Here is a 23,352-nt window from a genome sequence, read left to right as displayed (position 1 = left end):
AATTTCCTGACATGATCGAAAATCTAGACCTATTGTGTTCTGCTATTTTACAATCTAAATGGCGGAAGACTTCCATACTACCTAGAAAAGGCATATATCTTTTGCTTAATGAATGGTACTTAAAATAAAATACATCCTTAACAAAATCTACAATATAGTCTGAATGTTGCCTAATACTGCTGCATGGCTGAATATACAGAATAAAACTTACCTTTGGGTTATAAGCTATACCCTAAATAATATGCCGGAAGTGTACATGACGTTTTCACAGGCAGGCGTAGTCATTTACAGCGTTACAATCTTTACCTTTGCAATGCTGTGAACCTTTGCACCGTACAGAGTTTATGAAAATATTTCCAATATGGTATTTATTTGATTAATACTTTGACTTTCATGGGACACGATATAAACATTATTTCAGTCCAATCAATCAGAAATGTGTCCAAAAAAATAATACAGAATCATGAGAATGTCTGTTTACACCGCAGAAGTTCAGAACGATTAACAATTACAAAACCACACAACAACCAGAGAATATCATAGAATATCATAGAACATGCTTTTTATAAAAGTGGGGTCTATTGTCTGTATAGAAGTACATCACTGATAGAATGAAGAATTCCTCTGAATTCCTCTGTAAAATTACCTCCCCTAGAGGCTAGAATAATATATAACTTATAAGGGGTAATCTATACTACTAAAGGAAGTGACCGGTTTCATTGAGCCGCAACTCCTCTGAAACCATACAAAGTCGGAAATATTTGTGGTATGACATATAAATGTAGTGTACTTCCTAAATTTGTCTTTGAAACAATCTTTTTTTTCAACAGAAAACGCCAATTTTTGAGAAAATATCCAAATTCGGAGACTGTTATCGATTCGTGTCTTATATGCTTTCGCGCACCTTTTCATCATGTTCATTTATCGTGTTTAAATAAGATTTCTATTATTGACCAATGAGAAAATTTGATATTTAATTCGTCAAAAATATACATGTAGTCAGATAAACCATGCATAAAACATATGTATTTGTATTTCAATCTTTTCTCTAATTTCTAACCCGGAAACACTAAAACAAAAGTATTCAAGAAAAATATTTATCTATTAGATGATAATATTGATTTAAACAAGTTATTACAGAAAAAAACAGGCATACTGTTGTTATGGGAATTCTGACAGAGTTATCTCCTCCTGTCATGAATTGTGTTGAAATAACACGTCTGTTATTGTATAAAGAAACACCTTTCAGTTATCACAGACATTTTCATCGGGTGAAATGCAAATTGAGTCAGATACTTTCAAATTTACTGCTGTTTGTCGTTCCTGGCAAATTTGACTGTTGCCGATTTTGCGTTACGAAATTCCACCCACATATTGCATTTGAATAACATCTTTGTTTTCTAGCTTGTTATTAATCCAACTTTTCTTCAGTTACTTCTATTTACATGCTTTATATTGCTAAATCGGTGTCAAGACAGATGAAACCGTGCTTGCTTTAAATATAATTCTAATATGATGACCTATATATCGTCAACCAGTATAATCACTGTATATCTACTTTTTGCACAAGCGCATAAATACACAAAACTGACTGTTCCTCGTTATGTCCAACTTATTTATACTACCAGGTATTCTCAATTTGCAACATCAAAACCCACAGTTTACGTACATGTTTGTAGGTCAAGATTCAGATACGATATAATTATCTCTTTTCTAAAGCAAAATAAACAAATCAGTCCATTTCAATTTATTTTTCGGTGTAAAATTTCATAAAAGGAAAATTCTGCGAAATGATGTTATTGTCTTTGCATGGCAACAACAAGGTGAAGTCATATGTATGCTTCCGGCATCAAATGTAAACACCGGGCGTTTTAAAACTTCTTGTACGCCTCAGAATGCAATAAAATTACATATTACGTATTTAGGTGAAAAATGTGATTTTTGAAAAAATTATTATTGAATAATATGATATTACTAATATTATCATATGGGGGTAAAACGGAACAGCCAAAACAGTATCCTGTGTATAGGGCTTTCACGGTTAACAAAATTACCGAATTTGTGCTATTAGAATCGAAATAATTCATGGCAGCCATAGATTTGTTTTCAGTTAACCATGGGTTGGGCATTTATATTCGTATTTTACCCCTCCCATGAATTATTTCTTAATCCAATATTTATGTACCTATTGACAGTGATTTACATGATTAACCTTGAACTTTAGCAACCTATTTTTTTGCACGCAACGTTGTGTGATTTGGCTTATAAAAAGGGTATTTCCCATTGTAAACATGATTATGATTTGAAATTGAACTGAGCATCACGAATACCTATAGGTAAATACTTGACATAAAACAGAAAACCGTTAAGAACATATTTATTGTAATGATCTAATAATAATATAATTTCTATTCCATGAAGATAGTTTAGTTATTATTTTGTAAGAAAATACTGGCAAAGGTATTTATTCAATTATTCAATTTATCTAAAAACTATTGTTGTCCAAATAAAGGCAACAATTATAACATTGGTGGCAGCGGTGATATATTATAAAGAAATTAATATAAGTTACCATTCATCATTACACAGATTATTAGATGACATAAAAGAAATAGTGATTTTCTTGGTTGAAAATTAAATGTACATGGTGTCAGTTATAAAAAAATATGAAATTTATATGATCTTATTTATTTTACAGATGCAATTTATGCTTTTGTTTAGTCGCCAAGGAAAATTGCGGCTTCAGAAATGGTATGAAGCTCATCCAGATAAACTGAAAAAGAAAATCACAAGAGAATTAGTGGCATTGGTGCTTTCCAGAAAACCTAAAATGTGTAGTTTCTTGGAATGGAAAGATCTAAAAATTGTTTACAAAAGGTGAGAACGGAGGGAAGTCACACAAGTCTAAAAAATAAACAGCATTGCTTTCCTTATATCAGACAGAAGATCACAATACATTTTACTTTTTCAAGGCTATTCACTTTGTGGGAAGACCCATCTTGTCATATTCCACAGGTATGGGCACAATACATTGTGGGATTATTTGTCATCATGTGTAGTTTACCATATACTATAACATGATTTTGATTTGACTAATTCTGTTAGAGAACATGTATGATATCCTTTGAATGCCAAGAATCACACGGATAGTTTACAAAAGCTCCTCTCGTCATGAATATGCATGAAATTTTTGTCACAAAAGCCCCAAACTCAGGCAAACTGAGATTATAAAGTTATTTCTGTAGCTGCTGTACATCTTTTCTACTTATTGTAAAAAAAAATAATAGTTCCACCTAAAATTATTTTACATTTTTACATTTTTGAGACTTGCAAGCTCATCAATGTTATTTCATTTGTGAATTAATAACTGCATGTACTTTAGATGTATATTACATGTATTATTAACAAAGAAATTTATAAGGTGTTATTTTCATTAATGTAATGTATATCACAATTCAAATGCAACATACCATTATCTGCTTAAAATAGTAAAGGATTCCTACAGATAAATTTACACCATTCAATGTTGCCATGTTTTAAGACAATCTTTTATTTCAGATATGCTAGTTTATATTTTTGCTGTGCAATAGAAAACGATGACAATGAATTGTTAGCTTTGGAGATTATACACAGATATGTAGAATTGTTAGATAAATATTTTGGAAGTGTAAGTGCTTTGTTCTTTTGCTGTAATCTTTAAAGAAACAAATGAAAAGAGATTAATGGAAGAGGGAAAGAGTCCAATAGTTATTTCAAGAAAAAGACTTCTGTATGCGCTGAATGATACCATTAAGAAATTTAATATGCATAGAAGCAAAATTTGTGCATTCTTAATTAGTATGCTTACAAAAAAAAGTACATACTAATTATACATTTTAAAAGGAATATGTGGGTTAAACTTCAAATAGACAGCAACTAAATAATAAAATGAAACTATAAAAGACTTCATAAATTACAAACGAAAGTGAAACAACGCCTGGTGAATCTGTAGTACGGTAGAGTCCCTTGATGAGGTAAAGACTATGTTGAATATTTTCATTAACATTTTAATTTACAGTTAATATTCCTAATTGTAACTCCTCCATCTGTAAATGTACATTTGTATGTCTGTCTGACATTGTAACATTAGTACTCTCATGTGTACAGTTTTTATGGGTTTCATTGAAATTTATATGATTTATACTACAAACAATATATGTATGATTGGTGAACAAAAAAGTGCTGTTCGATAATTTTTATTTTAGTTATACCTTTTTGAAATGAAAAATACTTCAAAAATAGTCTTGTATAAAGCACTGTCATACTTAAATAACATTTAAAGAACAGATAAGGGATATGTTAGGAAAGATTGAAATTAAGTAAGAAAATGGAAGATTTATGTTAGCAATATCACTGTCAAGTTATAATGATAAGGGCAGCTTGAAAATGTACATAAGAGTTTATGTATTATTATTTTTATGCCAGTGCCATGTTAACATACCAGAAGGTATAATATTTTAGTCAATCAGAATGGCTGGAGTCATTGACTACCATGTTAATTGTATGAATCAATATTTAAATTTTCGGAGAATAAGTTTTAAGTGACACTGAATCTTCTTCGGATGAAGTAAAATTTGATACAATTATTAAGCATAATTCATCATTATTTAGACTTGCATATCACCTTGATATGAAATTAGAATTTCATTTTTTTGTAAATTCAAGCTTCCATGTTGTTTTTATTATTGGTTACATAAGTAGTCATATGAACATGGTCTTGCAAAAAATAAACTGCCAAAACAAATCACCATCCGAAGCACTTTTAACCAATCATAGTCAAGGATTCCTAGTTATGCAAATCATAAAGAATTATTTTGAAATTATTTATCATTTAACTGACTGTCTCTTTAATCATGTATCCTAAAATAGGGATGTTCTTGATTTATCAGATTTACAGTGAGGTAATTTTTAAAGCAGTGAGAATGTAAAAAGTTAAAGATATTCACCAGAAACATTAAACTGTTTTATAAGGTGTGAATTTTAAAATGACTCAGCCAGATACAAATAATCACTTATAAGTTCTTTAAAAAAAACTTGATGATTTCTGTTAATTCTGATTTTAGGTATGTGAATTAGACATAATATTTAATTTTGAGAAAGCCTACTTCATGTTAGATGAGTTATTATTGGGTGGAGAGGTTCAAGAAACCAGTAAGAAGAATGTTCTGAAAGCTATTGCAGCCCAAGATCTGTTGCAAGAGGTAAGATATAGGGCTATAGATCATGCATGTTATTGTTACAGATTTTCAGGAGGTTGAATGTATGGTTTCAACTGGTTTTGTTTGTGAAAATAGGTTGAAGTGTGGTTTGTTTAGTATTATGTTTTATAAATCTGTTTTTTAGAGGTTTTAAAAATAACATAGTAACTGAAGTTATTAGTTTGGTGTAGTGAAACAATAAAGTTCAGTGTTTAAAAATTAGACACCATCTACTAACTGGTACTTGCAGTTCAGTGAAAATTTAGGATTAAGATGAAATAGTTTGCTTTCATTTATTTTGCAATTTTTTATGCGTTTTGCTTTAATACTTTATTTGAAGGAGGAAGCTTTTGATGAAGCTCTCAGAGAATATGGACTGGTCTAAGGCTATTCTAGGAAGATGATCTGGTAGACATTTCAATTTATTACTGTCATGATCAGAATTCTGTACATTTTGTTCACCAAAACATTGATCAGTGTAAAATGAACTACTTAGAAAAAATAATAAAAGGAGAAAGCAGATATTTACTTTTTTTGAAGCAAGAATTTTTAGCTCTGAATAGGATCCAATTGAAAAAAGCATTCAATAATTTAAATAGGATGAAACTTGTTTGACCGGGTTGGGATAAGTCAAAAACCGTCTTAAAGTATGGTGATGTAGGGCAGATGGTTAATAGTGGGTACCTAGTTTGTGTAATCAGCTCCTCCTACAGTTTTCTACCCAGATCCTTGAAACTTCACTGGATGATTGCACATATGTTGAAGTTATGCACATGCTATTATTTGAATTGTTTGAGGAATTTTTCTAGACTTGGGATTTTTGTTTTTATCAGCAAAATTTATGAAAAAGGGTACCAGTTTTGTGTGATCAGATCTCTAAAACTTCACAGGAAGATTGCACAAATGTTGAAATAGTGCACCTGCTATTATGGAATTGCCTGAGAAATTTTTCTCATTTTTGCAGACTTTGGAACTTAGCCATTATTCATCAAAGTTTATGAAAGAGGGTGTACAAGTTTTCCATTCCTACAGTTTTCAACCAAGATTTCACAGAAAGATTGTGAACATATTGAAATTGTGCACCTGCTATTGTGGAATCGTTCTGAGACTTGGGAAATTAGTTATTTTCCTGCTACTTACATTTTGGTGTCAAAAGATCAAGGTGACATGGCTCAGAATACTTACAGATTTGTATACAGTAGCATGGCATTACACAGGCTAAAATTAATTGAAGTGGTGAGAGGAAGAACCATAATTCTAATTGTCTGAGCCAAAGGTCATTGTCTCTGGGAAAAGTCGATTAAAAACTATTTTGATAACATTAAAAATTATTTGAACCAATAGCCTTAAATTTATACAAAAAATGCTCAGGTGACAGGGATGAACCTTCTTTCATAGAAAATATTAAGGTAACTCAGAAAACATCCAAACATTTTCCAAACCTTAAATTGTCTGACATAATTGCCCCATTGGGTTGCTGAAGTTAATAAATGTTAGATTATATACTAATGTCATATTATTGGATGATTAAAGGGGAGTAAGTACTATCACAGAATTTTGATCATGAAAATAAATCTTGCATGTTGTATTCAGAATGGTGATCTGGTTTTGTGGACTCTGTATTTTTCTGTCTGTACTTAAAGCTCTAAAGGAGATTTTTCTGGCTTTTAATCTCTCTTCATCCCTGTCAATGAATGTTGTTGTTGTTCATGATTTTTATATTTTTGCACTTTTTTTTTTATTAAAGAAAGGATCTGATCAATTTTATTCCTATGTCTGCTTGTCAGGATTAAATATCCTTTTACTTGGTGTTTTTTTAATTGGATAGTTTAAAACTAAATTTCTATAGACAACATGAGTTGAGGTAGAAAATGAAATAGTCTTGCATATACCAAGATCACAGTTGCCACATCTAGTTCTAATCAAATATACTACAGGTATGTAAGATGTAGGTTAGATACAAAATGACCTTGAAAAGATCGTAGCAGAGAATGTAGAATCATGTGCAAAACAGTGTAGCCGAGACCATTGATTGGCGCGCTAAAATATCCCATTGACTGGGTCAGATTAGGTGAACGTTCGTCTGTAACGCCCACAACTCACGACGTATTTATTATAGACATTTAAACTGTGGGGTCACCAAAGGGTCTCAACGCCTAAATATTATAATTCAAAAAACTAATCAGGAATAACCTTTGTGTTTTGATTTATGTTGAATACTTAAACGTTCTTTACTTGTGTTTTTGTTGTGTTTTGATAATGATTTTTATGATATCGGACGTTCTTTCAGCAAAAAAGGATTTAACTGGCTTTAAAAGTTACAATGGATGTGTTGATTATTATCTTTTTTTCGGACGTCAAAGCGATTTAACAATTGCGGTTGTCCAATTATGTCATCTTTAAACTTTTATCTGGTCAACATTTTATTTTAGAACGAATGCATGATCAACTTTAAAAAGTGTGCAAACACAAAACATATAGACAAAACATACTTCTTTCCTGTCTTTTTCGTACTTGCAAGTTATTAGACAGTAAAAAGGCTATTTGGATCAAGCCTTGTGAAATTTGCATTTACGTTTTTAATAAGGTAAAATGTATAGTTTGGTGATCTTTTCTGCTAACTACTATACTTGTGAAAAACCCTTGGCAACAGAAACATATTCAGCTTTTTTTTTTAATCGACCCAAGTTACATAGTAATGGACGACTTCGTTCATTTTATGATCGCAAATAAAATATGTATATAATATACTGTGCACTGTAGTTCGTATACATACTGAGACCCTTTGGCAACCCCACAGTTTAAATGTTTATAATAAATACGTCGTGAGTTGTGGGCGTTACAGACGAACGTTCACCTAATCTGACCCAGTCAATGGGATATTTTAGCGCGCCAATCAATGGTCTCGGCTACACTGTTTTGCACATGATTCTATTTATAAATTATAATGATTATATGAGGGTTTGTTTCAGTAGTTCGGTTTTAACATGCATAATTTCAGATTGTTATCATCTTCCTAGAATGCCTTACAACAAGCTTAAAATTGGCGTTCTTAGTCTGCATTGCTATTGTTTGCAAAATGCCAGCATTATGTTTTTATCCCATGGCAACTATTTATACAAAAGAAAATGATTTTCAGTGTCCTTTACATATATATACATATTTTTAAGCAATTTTTAAATGTATGTATGTTTCAAAAAGATAAAGCATGTTTTATCAAAGCATGTGAAAGTACCTAGGGAAGGCACTATGAAAAAGTTATTGTGGGTAGCTGTATCAAAATATTACTCTCATTTATTAACACACATGAAGTCCCAATTTTGATTCCATTAGTTATTTTTTTAAATTATTTTTTTGGGGAATGGCAACATTTGTTTTTCTGGAAACAGTGGGTTTCATACATGTGTAAAGGTAGATTCTGAGCATCCATTGGGGATCTACATCTTTGATTTGTTGCTTGTGTGTTTGTAAATATCTATCTTATGTTTTTAAAATTTGCTAACTTTTTGACTTTTACATTTATTTTCACAAAAATGGACTGGCTTTAAAAGTTTGGTCTTATTAACCACAAATCAAAGATTCTTTGTATTGCTCGAGGAAAAGAACTTTCGCATAAATGTGTACATAAATAGTTTAACTGGATAATTCTGTACACTCACAATAAATCTTTTTAGCTAAAATCTATCATCTTTAAGTTTTTGTGTCCACCCACCTTTAATTCTTTTTCTTTTTAACTTTATAAAGAGTAAGTCAATTACAATTCTATATATTTTGCTGCATATTTAATCTCATTGTTATCATAAAGCACAAAACAACAAAAATTAGTAGTTCCACGAGTAATAATTGTGAAAGTGCCTTCCATGGGTAAATCAAATTTTCAATAAAATTCATTCCTTATGTGGACTAGAAAAATGATGTGACAGTAACTTGTTGAGTCAAAAATTAAAACTTAAAACAAAAACATTGTGTGAATATTTTCTTTTGTATGAATGTTTTACATGATGTTGCTTATTACACTACTTACAGTACAATATGACATGTTGGGACAGAGTCCTTGGTACACTAACAATTATTGTCAAATGTATTTATCCATGAATTAAGTTCAATTCTACTGTGTATTCATTTATTTTTGTGGCTTCAATTTTCCAGGCTATAGAAAACTTTTATTTTATTGAATTTGTAGTTTACCTTTAGCCAAGAAATCCACACAAAAAAAGTACCCCATGATTTGTAATGAATCCACAGTAAAATGAATTTAAAAATTGCAAAAAAACAGAAAAAAAACCTCCAGATTTTTGAAATCACAAACAGAGTGCATGTTTCCTTCCTTTTACTTTAGTCCCTGGCTTTATACACACAGAATTTGTTTTTTTTGTACTTTTTTGTTTAAATTTTTATATATGCATGAGTAAAGCACTTGAAAAAAATCATGAATGCTGATTTTTTTAGTAATTTTTAAAATCAGTGTACTAGAATATGAATTTGGGTTCGTTCAAGAAAGTTATATAATTAACCAATTACTTGGTTTAAGTAGAACTTACTTTTAATGGCAATGTATATGTAATTTGATTGAAGTGATATACGCTGTACTTCAATAATTGGTTAGTAAAGAAGACTAGAAAAGAACTCTTGCGATTCATTTGAAAAAAAAGTAAATACAGTTAATACTTCAGTAACCAGTTACCTTACTGATAAAAAGTAATTTTGAAACAATAATCAAATATATTTCTTTTAATTTTCTGTTAAAATATGTTATATTTGAAATCTATGTGCAAATACATGTCTCACTTTATTTATGGAAGAAAATGCAATAGAAGCTTGTTGCACTGTTTTTTTTGTTTGTAAATACATTTTTTATTTCTTATTGATGGGGGGATATCTGTACCAAACTGTACCTAAAAAATCTAAAGCTCTTTCCATACACAAATTTTCAGTGTGATCATGATGGTCTTCAACATATAAATATTTTAGAAATATTACAAAAGATTTACAGTATTTTGTTCAAGGGAATGTAGACTCAATAAAATATTTCAGCGACTTTTGAACTGGACTTACGATATGCTGAGTGACATTAGACTGTCAGGTCAACTTTTCAGTTTTTAAACAATTTCTTTTAGCCTGAAAACAGATTCTTAATAACCGTAGACTGACTAAAATGTCCTATTGGGATAGGTAGACTTCTGTTGAATTTGAAAGGACTTGGTTAGAGCTCAAAGCTAAGTCAATATCTGATATGTGTGATTAACATTATTTGTCAGCAAAAATAGAAAAGAGGAGGAAAGAAAATAAAGAAATATAACAACAACAAAAATGTCCATTTTTATATTTTTTTTTTTGATAACAGAAAAGTTATGAATTTAGCTGTTGCAATATGTCTTAATTGGTATGAATTATACAATTAAGAATTAAATTATCCAAATTATTGTATAAAACAGTACAGGTAAATTGTTCTTCTATTTTATAGCAACTTTAAAGAGAATTTTCATGTATATTTTTTTTTTTCTAAATAGAAAAAAAAAGAAATTGCAACAGCTTATTTTAGTAACTTTAGATGTTGTGAATTGATGTTGTCACTTTTACTTTTGAATTTGAAACTTAACATTTCCTCCTTTTTTCATTTGATAGGAGGAGACTCCACAAGGATTTTTTGAAGACCATGGTCTAGGTTGATGGACTGCATGTGTAGAGTTGGTGATGTCCTTCCCTTTCAAATCCTGCATTTCCATGGCAACAACCTTTTTACCATAACATTCAACTGACAAAATTAACATTTATATACTCTTATGTATTGTGTGCAATGATGTTTATAAAATGTTCTTTGTATACAAAATGATGAAGTTTAGGAATACATAGTCTGTTATCATCCTGCATTACATATTTAAATAAAAGACAGAGAAAAGAATCATGAAGGAAGATTGAGAAATTCTACAATAGGTCAATTCTTAATTCCAGTACATTTTTTTATCTGCTTGCAACTTATATTATTTATTAGTGTTATTCAGCAACTAAAATTTATTTGTAGAAATAAGTATTTGGTTGGATTATTATCTTTTTGTGTAGATACATTGATTTAGGTTTTGTTTTTATATTTTTACTCCAGAATGGATACATTGATTTAGGCCCATCATTAGTTATGAAGCTAAATTGATATTTTTGTCTGCAAGAATGGAAGTGACGAATGTTGTGCTATCTAACTGAAAAGAGGGATCAACAATGTTATAATTTATTTTTTTTGCACAGAAAAGTGGACCAATATTTATTTATATTATCTATAGGAATTTTTGCTATGAATGCATCAAATTTTTGAAAAAATGACAATACTTTGTAATGGAATATTTGGAAATGTTTGCTCTTTCTCACCTATGATGAAAGTTTTGATATGTAAATGTTGTAAGAATGGTTTTCAGGGCAAAAATTATTTTTCCCTTTTCAAAATTTCAAGAAATAAGATTGAAATTAATGAGGCCATACTGTAAAAGCCAGTTCATCCTCACTTTTCAGTGTAGAACTTGCTTCTTTTTTTATTTTGCTTCTTCACTAGTCTAATCAGTTTTGATAATATTTTTATACGACCGCAAAAAAATTTTTTTGTGGTCGTATATTGGTATGACTTTGGCGTCGTCGTCGTTGTCGTCCGAAGACACATTGGTTTTCGCACTCTAACTTTAGTTTAAGTGAATGGATCTCTATAAAATTTTACCATAAGGTTCAATACCACAAAAGGAAGGTTGGGATTGATTTTGGGGGTTATGGTACCAACAGTTAAGGAATTAGGGGCCAAAAATAAGCATTTTTCTAGTTTCCAGACAATAACTTGTGTTCAAGTGTATGGATCTCTCTGAAATTATACTGCAAGGTACCATACCACAAAGGGAAGGCTGGGATTGATTTTGGGGGGTAATTGCCTCAAAATTTTAGAAATGAGGGGCCAAAAAGGGGCAAAAAACAAGCATTTTTCTAGTTTCAGGACAATAACTTGTGTGTAAGTGTATGGATCTTTATGAAATTGTACTACAAGGTTCCATATCACAAAGGGAAAGCTGGGTTTGAGTTTGGGGGTAATTGCCCTAAATGTTTAGGAATATGGGGCCAAAAAAAAATGAAAAAGGGGTAAAAAAACAAGCATTTTTCTAGTTTCCAGACAATAACTTAAGTTCAAGTGTATGGATCTCTATGAAATTGTACTGCAAGGTACCATACCACAAAGGGAAGGCTGAGATTGAGTTTGTGGGTGATGAATCATAAAGGGGTTCAAAAAATTTGGGGGGGGGGATTTTTTTTTCCATTTTTTTTCTTTAAAATTTTCCATTTTAAGTTGGTTATTTCTGATTTATATATAAAAGCAAATAATATTGATATGGTTTGAATAGGTAAATTAAAATTTTTTTTAAGTTCTTAGACCACATTCATTCTGTGTCAGAAACCTATGCTGTGTCAAATATTTAATCACAATCCAAATTCAGTGCTGTATCAAGCTTGAATGTTGTGTCTATACTTGCCCCAACTGTTCAGGGTTCGACCTCTGCGGTTGTATCAAGCTGCGCCCAGCGGAGCATTTTATTTTTTTAATCATCATAAACTCGCAAAACATAATTGCCAAAACTTGCTTTTTGTTTTGCTTATATTATTTCATGACTTTTAACACGTTAAGATTTCTCCTAGCTTTCCCATGACAATTTATACGTTGTTTGTAGAGAATTTATAAAACTAAGGGAGATTTTTTACATGTATATCAATGCAATATTTATGCGTCGTTTAGGAATCATATTGGAAATCTTTGGAAAGATTGTATTTTTCATTAAACTCCTCCTTTTTTAATTATTGTAGAAGTTAGTATGAAAAAGAATGGGAGGTTATGTTTATATTGTCTTATTTCTACGTGCAAATTTTATTTCAATAGTTATTAAGATTATGATATGAAGATTTTTTTGCAAACAAATAAGAAAGGGAAGGCATATTTACTCATTATAGAAAATTGCTTACAAAGTTTTCATAAGAAATCCATGATACTTTAAATGGTATTTTACTACATTCCTTTTTTACATAGTTATTATATACATAAGTGCTTTGTTCATTTGAATCTCATAATAAAATACAACATCAGCATAAAATGAATTCTGTGTTTATTTTGTCCTCGACATGATGAAATAATGTGGATCCATTATTATTTGTGAGGTACTAATTTTGGTAGGTATTATATAGGTGAAAAAGAATTCATTATTTCACAAAATACTAATATCTTCTAGGAATGAGTGCAGAATTTGTGAAAACTATGAAATCAAGTATTCACAAAAATGCAACTTTCCCTCAATCCACACAAAAAGTGGTACCCACGAATATAATGAATCCACAGAAGGTAATTAAAGCAACCAATACTAAATCTGTTTTTATTTTCTTGTAATAAGAAAAGAAAAATAAGACTAAAAATTCCGTGATGACAACTGCACACTTGCATCTGACACTTTTATGTACACCAATGCACTTTTTAACATGTCTCATAGTGTAATACACATGCACTGAAAAGCAATGATACATCAGGTTTGGTGACTTAGTTAATAGCTAAAGTGTATTTCTTTCTAAGAATTTAATATGCAAAGACTAATTTTTGGAAGTGTATTTGATATTTATTTCAAGTACCTTTCAAATTTTCTATTACTTTTTAGAGATATGTTTTTGTTTAGTTTATCATGTATTTTATGACACACTTCTTGAATATGGGGTAAAAAAAATGCAATAGAAAGAATAACTTGATATTTGAAAAAGTAAAATCATATCCAGATATTTTTTTCTCAAAATATGTTTAATGGGTGTTGTAAACTACTAATAAAAAAATGTTGGCAAGAAAAATTTCCCCGAAATTTTGTGAGCATAAATCTTCTGGATAACAGGTCTTGCATAAATCTTAGAAATAAATTCAATATAAAATTAATTTGGTACTAGTGTAAGCATGGTAACCTCAGTCTATGCATTAATTGTAGGTGTGGATGAATTATGAATCAGCTTCCATAACCAAAACACTCCCGATTTGAAATAATAATTGGAAAAGCATGGATGTATTTTCACATTATTTGGTATGTTGACTAAAAGGGATTCGGTTTAATGTAGCTTGACTACTTTGGTTTTGATAATTAAACATTTAAGATCTCTTTTATATATGCTAATGAACTTGATTTTGGATGAGGTTTGATCCTTCACCTGTGTAACCAAACTTGCTTTTACAATTTTACTGTTTGTTTGTGTGAGTCTGTACTAAAGAATGGAAAATAGTAAAAGACTCACTACACAGTCTTTTTTCAACATGGTAAAATAGAAGAAATTAGTTTCCTATTTATAGCAGCTCTGAAAAACAACACCAGTTTCTATCACCAAGACATTTTAAGAAATACTAGAAGGTTAATATTCTAAGCAAATAGCAAATTCAAGCAAAAGCATGCTCTTTTAAACGAAAATACTGTTTTATAATTTTATTTGCATGAAAGGTCTAGGTTGCACAACTTGTGCTCTAGTTCTGAATTGAGTGGTTTTATCCATGGTTCTGTACATGACATATTGAAAGTTCTGTTTTTGCTGCTTTGTAGCACCTTGTAGTTTGATATAGAACTTTTTTGCTTTAATTACTAGAAATCATGCATGCTTTGCACAGTATTATCATAAGAATTATATATAAATAGTTATATTTCCATTGATATAAAGAATTTAAAATTTAGTGCAAGCATACTTTTTTCCAATATAGAAATACCACAAAGTTCCATGTTCAACATCAAATCAGTTTGGTTTAAAAAAAAGATTTTTTTGAGCAGGTGTCAGCCATCTTGGATTTCAATCTAACAGGAAAGTTGTCCTAATCACCATTTTTGAAGGTATATAAGAAGATGATGATATCAAAAGATGCATACAGTATTAAATTTCAAAAAGGTTTTATTTTAGTTTAATGGCTAAAATGGTTGTAAATGTTGTATAATTTCAAGTTCAAAGATTGTGTTTCAATAGTCTTATGGAGTGAATATACACAATAGACAAACCAGGTTTTCTGGGTTTGGATACACACTGGTCAAACAGGATTTTTAGTCACCCTTTGGTACATGTCACATGAATTGATTGGCTAACAGTAACAATTGTTACTGTTCAATACTTAGTAAACAAATGAAGTCTATGGACCATCTAGCAAACAAGCAAACTAAACTTAATTATGCTATGTATGTTAATTGGATTGATTGATTGTTGGTGCCATGTGAAGATGAATATGGAAAAATAAAGTTAAAAATTCAATTTGAGTTCTTTTGTTTTATGATGCAAGACAAAGTTCTAAAGGCTTTGTATCTAATGGACAACATTCCCAAGCCTGTAGAACAAATTGACTTTTAACAAAGTTTATATTTCTATATTTATCTGATCTATTTATAACTCTCTACTTTCACTTCTCAATATTTCTCTCACACAGAGCAAAACACATTGTGACGTCAAAATTTAATGTACAAAGCTTTGTACTTCAGTAATAATGAAAATTGTCCTGGCAAGCAAAATATGGTGACCAAGTTTAATAAAAGTGCAGTCCCTTTGCAATGTTTTTATCATATATAGGTATTTTATGGCATTATTATTAATTGACAACCCTGCATACCAAGGTATCCACTTAAGAAGGCTCTAAGGAAAGTAAACACATCGATGGTGATTCACCACACGGAGGTATAATTGTCTATAGGCTTGTATACAAACTTTTGCAAAACCACAAAATCAAAAATCCATGAAAAAAAGTTTTTCCTCAACCCAAAAAAATTGATACGTCTAAAATAAATAGATCCACAGTATTGGGTTTAAAATATTTCATAGTTCATAAGTCACTTGTACAAAAAATCAAAAAGAGTGAAATTTTGAATTAAATCGTCCTATGGGAGCAAAATCAGGATAAACATTTGGTGAACTGTATAACCAAAAGCAGCATAAACAAGAATATGTCTTTAGGACACCATGCCCAGCTTACACCATCACATTCTCATGTTCATTCAACTTCAAAATCTGGGTCAAAAGCCTAATTTGGCATAATTTTAAAAGGTTCATATCATAATGAACATGTGTACCAAGGTTCAAGTTGAAGTGACCACAACATCCATGTTTAATACCGTAAAACTAATTTTTAACCAGATCAGTAAATCATGGTCAAACCCCTAATTTGGCATTTATTTTTGTTAAGTTCAAATCATATAAAATATGGTTGATAAGTTTCAAGTTGATGTGACCACAACTCCATGGACCAAAACTTGAACCTGTTTTGGAATGAAGAACTGATGAATGGTCAGATTAACAGAAACAGTCCAGAAAACATAATGCCCCTTACTATCTAAGACGCAGAATAAAAAAAATAAGAGGTATTTAAGGTTAACTTTGTTTGCTACCTTAGTAATGTGAAAAGAGAAGGTGCGCTTAGTGCATTTTTGGCATAGAAATTTAAGTACTACAAAACTAGGTTATTTTTCTGTAGATATAATTGATATGTATGTACAAAGTGTAAAGAATAAGGAATTTAAAATGTTATGAATATTTTCCTAGATCTGGCGGTCAAAAGATAGCATAAACTTGATACTTTTACAAAAAATGATAAAACTTGTATATTTTCAACATATTTGTAAGTCAGAAAAAAATTAAACACATAAAAATACCAAATCAATATTTAGATGACAGGTGTTGTTCATATCGACATACATCATGATAAATTATTTAGTTGTTACTTGCATGAGGGTAGGAATGCCCTTTACCGTCAGGCGTCAAACGGTCATTTTTCGGTTACTGTTAGCGTCAAATTGGTTAAAATGTTACCGTGATTCGTCAAAATATCCTTATCTTGATTCTTCAGAGGTCTCAAATAATTATCGTCACCGTTATTTTTGGAAAAAATTTAGCGTGATGCGTCAAAATCAGTCAATTTTTTTATCGTTTAAAAGAAAGTGTACATTTTATCGTCATGCACCAAAAATTAACGTTAACATCATTTGGCAAGAATTTTTACGGTTATCCGTCATGCATGTACCCCCATTACGACCCTCGTGCATGTGGTCCTTGATTGCTTGTCCAAAACCTAGATGAAAATAGACAAAAAACTATGAATTTTTCACATAAATGCATGGAAGGGCCTTCTCAATGAAATTTTATTGATCATAGTTTAATTTTTATGCCCCCGCCGTAGTGGAGGGGGCATTAAGTTTTACCCTTGTCTGTCTGTACGTACAAACGGAACGTACGTACGTACGTACGTCCCAAAATTGGTTTCCGTTCTCTAACTTTAGTTTGCCTCAAGCAAATGTTATGAAACTTATATACAATGCTTATTACCACAAAACACAGATCAAGTTTGAATTTTGGTGGCATCACTTTAATGGTTCTAGAGTTATGCCCCTTTACAAATGGAAAAATTGCTGAATTTTTCGTTTCCGTTCTCTAACTTTAGTTTGCCTCAACCAAATGTTATGAAACTTATACACAATGCTTTATACCACAAAACACAGATCAAGTTTGAATTTTGGTGGTGTCACTTTAACCGTTCTAGAGTTATGCCCCTTTACAAATGGAAAATTGATGAATTTATTGTTTCCGTTCTCTAACTTTAGTTTGCCTCAACCAAATGTTATGAAACTTATATACAATGCTTATTACCACAAAACACAGATCAAGGTTGAATTTTGGTGGCGTCACTTTAACTGTTCTAGAGTGATGCCCCTTTTGAATTGGAAAAATTGCAAAATTTTTATTTTCTTCTAAATATCAAGTAATTTTTATATGACCGCAAAAAAAATTTTGTGGTCGATATTGGTATGACGTTGGCGTCGTCGTCCGAAGACGCATTAGTTTTCGCACTCTAACTTTAGTTTAAGTGAATGGATCTCTATGAAATTTTACCATAAGGTTCAATACAACAAAAGGAAGGTGGGGATTGATTTTGGGGGTTATGGTACCAACAGTTAAGGAATTAGGGGCCAAAAAGGGGCCACAAATAAGCATTTTCTAGTTTCCAGACAATAACTGTGGAACGGTGTATGGATCTCTCTGAAATTATACTACAAGTTTCCATACCACAAAGGGATGGTTAGGATTTGCTTTGGGGGGTTATGGCTCAAACCGTTTAAGAATTAGGGGCAAAAAAGGGGGAAAAACAAGGTTGTCCTGGTTAATGGACAAATACTTTAGTACAAAACATAATTTAAAGCAGTGTAAGGGAGATAAATCAAATACATCATTGAAATTATCTCCCTTACACTGCTTTTAAATTATGTATAAAGTAATGGTTAATGAACAATTAAGATAATTTAAAACAGTGTAAGGGATGTAATCCAAATACAACGTTTTGGTTACTTCCCTTACACTGCTTTTAAATTATGTTTAAAGAAATGCATATTTATAAAGGAAGACCAGTAAAAATATCTGCAAATGTTGCATCTTTTTTTTTTACAAAAAAATCCATATGAAAGATTTGACACTATATTTTAAATTCTATTATAAAATAGATTAAGTTAGCACTATGGTAAATTTAAATGGGTAATTATGGTTTGGGGGAAAAAAGGGGGGGGGGGGTAAAAAGAAATTGTGGGGGTCAATTTTTTCTCATTTCAGATTTCAGAAATTAAAAAGAATTATTCTTCAAATATTATTTTTTTTTCAAATTTCAAATATTGAAAAATTTCAAGAAGTAATCTTTAATTGCACAGTATGGCGCATTAGATTTGTAAAATCTTTGACCACATTTATTTATTTGTTATGCCGAATCTAACCGTGTATTTAGATTTTTAATTTTGGATCCAGTTTTCAAATTGGTCTACATTAAGGTCCAAAGGGTCCAAAATTAAACTTTGTTTGATTTTAACAAAAATTGAATATATGGGGTTCTTTGATATGCTGAATCTAAACATGTATTTAGATTTTTGATTTTTGGCCCTGTTTTCAAGTTGGTCCAAATTGGGTTCCAAAATTAAACTTTGTTTGATTTCAACAAAAATTGAATATTTGGGGTTCTTTGATATGCTGAATCTAACCATGTATTTAGATTTTTTATTTGTGGACCCTGCTATCAAATTGGTTCATATTGAGGTCAAAACTCGACTCAAAAGGGTCCAAAATTAAACTTTGTTTGATTTCATCAAAAATTGAATTATTGGGGTTCTTTGATATGCCAAATCTAACCCTGTATTTAGATTTTTAATTTTGGGTCCCGTTTTTTAAATTGGTCTACATTAAAGTCCAAAGGGTCCAAAATTAAACTTAGTTTGATTTTAACAAAAATTGAATTCTTGGGGTACTTTGATATGCTGAATCTAAACCAAGATACCATACCACAAAGGGAAAGCTGGGATTGAGTTTGGGGGTGATGAATCATAAGGGGGTTCAAAAAATTGGGGGGGGGGGGATTTTTTTCTCCTTTTTTTTCTTTAAAATTTTCCATTTTAAATTGGTTATTTCTGATTTATATATAAAAGCAAATAATAATGATATGGTTTGAATAGGTAAATTAAAAATTTTTAAGTTCTTAGACCACTTTCATTCTGTGTGAGAAACCTATGCTGTGTCAAATATTTAATCACAATCCAAATTCAGAGCTGTATCAAGCTTGAATGTTGTGTCCATACTTGCCCCAACTGTTCAGGGTTCGACCTCTGCGGTCGTATCAAGCTGCGCCCAGCGAAGCATTTTATTAAAATTGGAGTTATTTTCCTTTGTCCATGATTTATAGTTGAATCAACTACAATCAATGCTTTATGCAATGCAATGTTTAATTTTGACTTCCACTGATAAAACACAGATCAAGTTGAATTTGGGTAGCGTCACTTTAACCGTTCTTCAGTTATGTCCCTTTATAACTATATGATATGCAAGCGGGGGCATCATCTGTGTCCACATGTGGACACTATAAACATTTATTTTCATTTTTGTTCGACTTCATCTTTAGAACAAACATAAAGTTCAAATTTAAGTAAAAAAAATGGCCAAATAAGGGAGCTACCATTTGATTTTTATGGGGGGGCTAGGATGAAAATTTTGCCCTGCATTTTTGTTTAGTTGTAATCTCTGTCCTACCTTTTTATTAGCTCACCGGGGCCTAAAGGGCCCCATGTGAGCTTATGCCATCACTTGGCGTCCGTCGTCGTTGTCTGTTGTCGTCTGTCGTCGTAAACTATTTAAAAAATCTTCTCCTCTGAAACTACTGGGCCAAATACCTTCAAACTTTAACTAAATGTTCCTTAGGGTATGTAGTTTATAAATTGTATCAGAAGTTTTGATCCATCGACAAACATGGCCGCCATGGCTAAATATAGAACATAGGGGTCAAATGCAGTTTTTGGCTTATATCTCAAAAACTAAAGCTTTTAGAGCAAATCTGACATGGGGTAAAATTGTTCAATTGGTCAAGATCTATCGGCCCTGAAATTATCAGATGAATCGAACAACCCATTGTTGGGTTGCTGCCACCGAATTGGTAGTTTTAACAAAATTTTGCATTTTTTATGCCCCCGCCATAGCGGAGGGGGCATTAAGTTTTACCCTTGTCCGTCTGTACGTACGTACGTCCCGAAATTGGTTTCCGTTCTCTAACTTCAGTTTGCCTCAACCAAATGTTATGAAACTTATACACAATGCTTATTACCACAAAACACAGATCAAGTTTGAATTTTGGTGGCGTCACTTTAACCGATCTAGAGTTATGCCCCTTTATAAAAGGAAATGTTGCAAAATATTTAGTTTCCGTTCTCTAACTTAAGTTTGCCTCAACCAAATGTTATGAAACTTATACACAATGCTTATTACCACAAAACACAGATCAAGTTTGAATTTTGGTGGTGTCACTTTAACCGATCTAGAGTTATGCCCCTTTATAAAAGGAAAAATTGCAAAAATTTTATTTTCTTCTAAATATCAAGTTTATATAATATATTTTTAAAATTGGAGTTATCTTCCTTTGACCATGATTATAGTTGAATCAACTACAATCATTGCTTTATACAATGCAATGTTTAATTTTGACTTCCACTGATAAAACACAGATCAAGTTGAATTTGGGTAGTGTCACTTTAACCATTATTGAGTTATGCCCCTTTATAAATAGAAAGATTGCAAAATTTTTTAGTTTCCATTCTGTAACTGAAGTTTTCCCCAGCCAAACATTATGAAACCTAAACACAATATTCATTACCACAAAACTCAGTAAGGATCAAGTACAATTTTTTTGTTTCAGTTCTCTAACTTGAGTTTGCCTCAACCAAATGTTATGAAACTTATACACAATGCTTATTACTACATAATACAGATTAAGTAAGAAATTAGGTGGCAACACTTTTACCATTCTAGAGTTATGTCCCTTTATAAACATAAAAATTGCTGAATTTTTTAGTTTGTCTCAACCAAATGTTGTAAAACTTATACACAACCGTTCTAGAGTTATGCGTGTTTACAAATAGAAAAATTGATGAATTTTTAGTTTCTGTTCTCTACTTAAGTTAGCCTCAACCAAATGTTATGAGACTTACACACAATGCTTATTACCACAAAACTCAGATCAAGTTCAAATTTGGGTAGCGTCACTTTTACCGTTCTTCAGTTATGTCCCTTTATAACTATATGATATGCAAGCGGGGGCATCATCTGTGTCCACATGTGGACACTATCCACATTTATTTGTTATTATTTTGAATATTATTATAGATATATATAAACTGTAAGCAGCAATAATGTTCAGCAAAGTAAGATCTACAAAAAAGTTAATATGACCAAAATTGTCAATTGACCCCTTAAGGAGTTATTGCCCTTTAAAGACAATTTTACACAATTTGTTCATCAAGTTTGCTAACATTTAAAATCTTCTCCTCTGAAATACAGGTGAGCGATTCAGGCTCTTGAGAGCCTCTTGTTTTTCACTCTATTCGGTCCTGCTTTTTTTTTATTAGTTTATCCTGACTTTTTTTTTTACATAAATTGTCATCCTGCCTTTTTTTTTTACTCAAAACTCCTGTCCTGCTTTTTTTTTCAAATTTTATCCTAGCCCCCCATAAAAATCAAATGGTAGCTCCCTAAGGCCCTTTTCGCACCCTGTCCTTTTCAAAATATTTTTAACTTAAATTTTACATCACCTAACATAATTATAGCTAACATGAATCAATCAGAGTTGAAAAATACACACATCTGTTTTAAGATACTGTGCTGCACTGTCAGTCCTCATAAATGATGTCCAAAACAAGGGATCTTTCGTTAATGCATCAAAATTTCTGTATCCATTGCTGCAATGAACCTCAGGAGAGTGAGGATAAATGACTGAAGCACTTACTATCCATTCATGAATTTTACAAATGATTTAGCTAAAAAAAAGTTGGCACAGAATGTTTTTTTTTTATTGCGATGTTTTAATGTATTGTCTTTTCATACAGTGCATAAACATATGTTGTAGTATACATGTATTTGTGTTTTACAGGAGTCTGAAGAGCCCCGAGGATTGCTGGAGGAGTTAGGATTTATTACCGGGAGCTAATAGGAGGAAGTCCTAGAGACAGAAGATTGGATAAGCAGTGCAGCATTTACACTGATTTATAATGTGAATCTGGCTTTATTACTTAACATATCAAAACTTATTTTTGATAACTCAGTATTTTTTATGTCTGTCTTTTGACAGCTTTGATTTTAGCATTTGTTGATGTAGGGTACATTTAAAATTTTTAAAAAATGGTTACATTTTCAATGTATATATATTTGAAAAAGTGACAGATTAAACACATACATTATGCTATTAAAGGTATAAAGTTTGCAATTTGTGCAAACAATACTGTTGTATTCACATGGTTATATAGAGTGTTTGAAAGAAAAAAAAAACATTTGGTTTAAAATCCAAAATAAAGAACAGTTTCAAGAATGTAGTATAAATTTCTAATGATTTCAGTTTTATAAAAAAAATCTGGATTACCGGTTATTACTGTCTTATATTAATTTATCCAAGTTTAAATATATTTACATATGATTGAATAAATTTTCCCATGAATAAAAAAAAGGTGCAATAAGAGCATTATTTATCATATTATTATACTATTTTGGTATATAACTGGTTACCAAAACCAGTGCTTAATAAACTTGAATACCAAAAAAAAAA

General features: G+C 31.0%; 1 protein-coding gene across 5 annotated transcripts; it reads left to right on the top strand.

The window, feature by feature from the left end:
* Nucleotides 1–239: 239 nt before the first annotated feature.
* On the top strand, nucleotides 240–23,352 carry LOC127698701 (AP-1 complex subunit sigma-2-like). 5 transcript variants are annotated; one of them, XM_052202329.1, is made up of 6 exons: nucleotides 240–364; nucleotides 2,699–2,877; nucleotides 3,559–3,667; nucleotides 5,103–5,240; nucleotides 14,216–14,308; nucleotides 22,684–23,352. In XM_052202329.1, the coding sequence occupies exons 1-5, from the start codon at nucleotides 362–364 to the stop codon at nucleotides 14,264–14,266; spliced, it is 480 nt and encodes a 159-aa protein (XP_052058289.1). In that variant the 5' UTR covers nucleotides 240–361; the 3' UTR covers nucleotides 14,267–14,308; nucleotides 22,684–23,352. The 5 variants fall into 5 exon arrangements, with proteins under 5 accessions (XP_052058289.1, XP_052058288.1, XP_052058290.1 ...); XM_052202328.1 differs by lacking the exon at nucleotides 14,216–14,308; XM_052202330.1 differs by lacking the exons at nucleotides 14,216–14,308; nucleotides 22,684–23,352 and adding an exon at nucleotides 11,338–11,540.

The sequence above is a fragment of the Mytilus californianus genome, unplaced genomic scaffold, assembly GCF_021869535.1.
Source record: "Mytilus californianus isolate M0D057914Y unplaced genomic scaffold, xbMytCali1.0.p SCAF_4, whole genome shotgun sequence".
NCBI lineage: Eukaryota > Metazoa > Mollusca > Bivalvia > Mytilida > Mytilidae > Mytilus > Mytilus californianus.
This window is presented reverse-complemented; position numbering and strand designations above follow the sequence as displayed.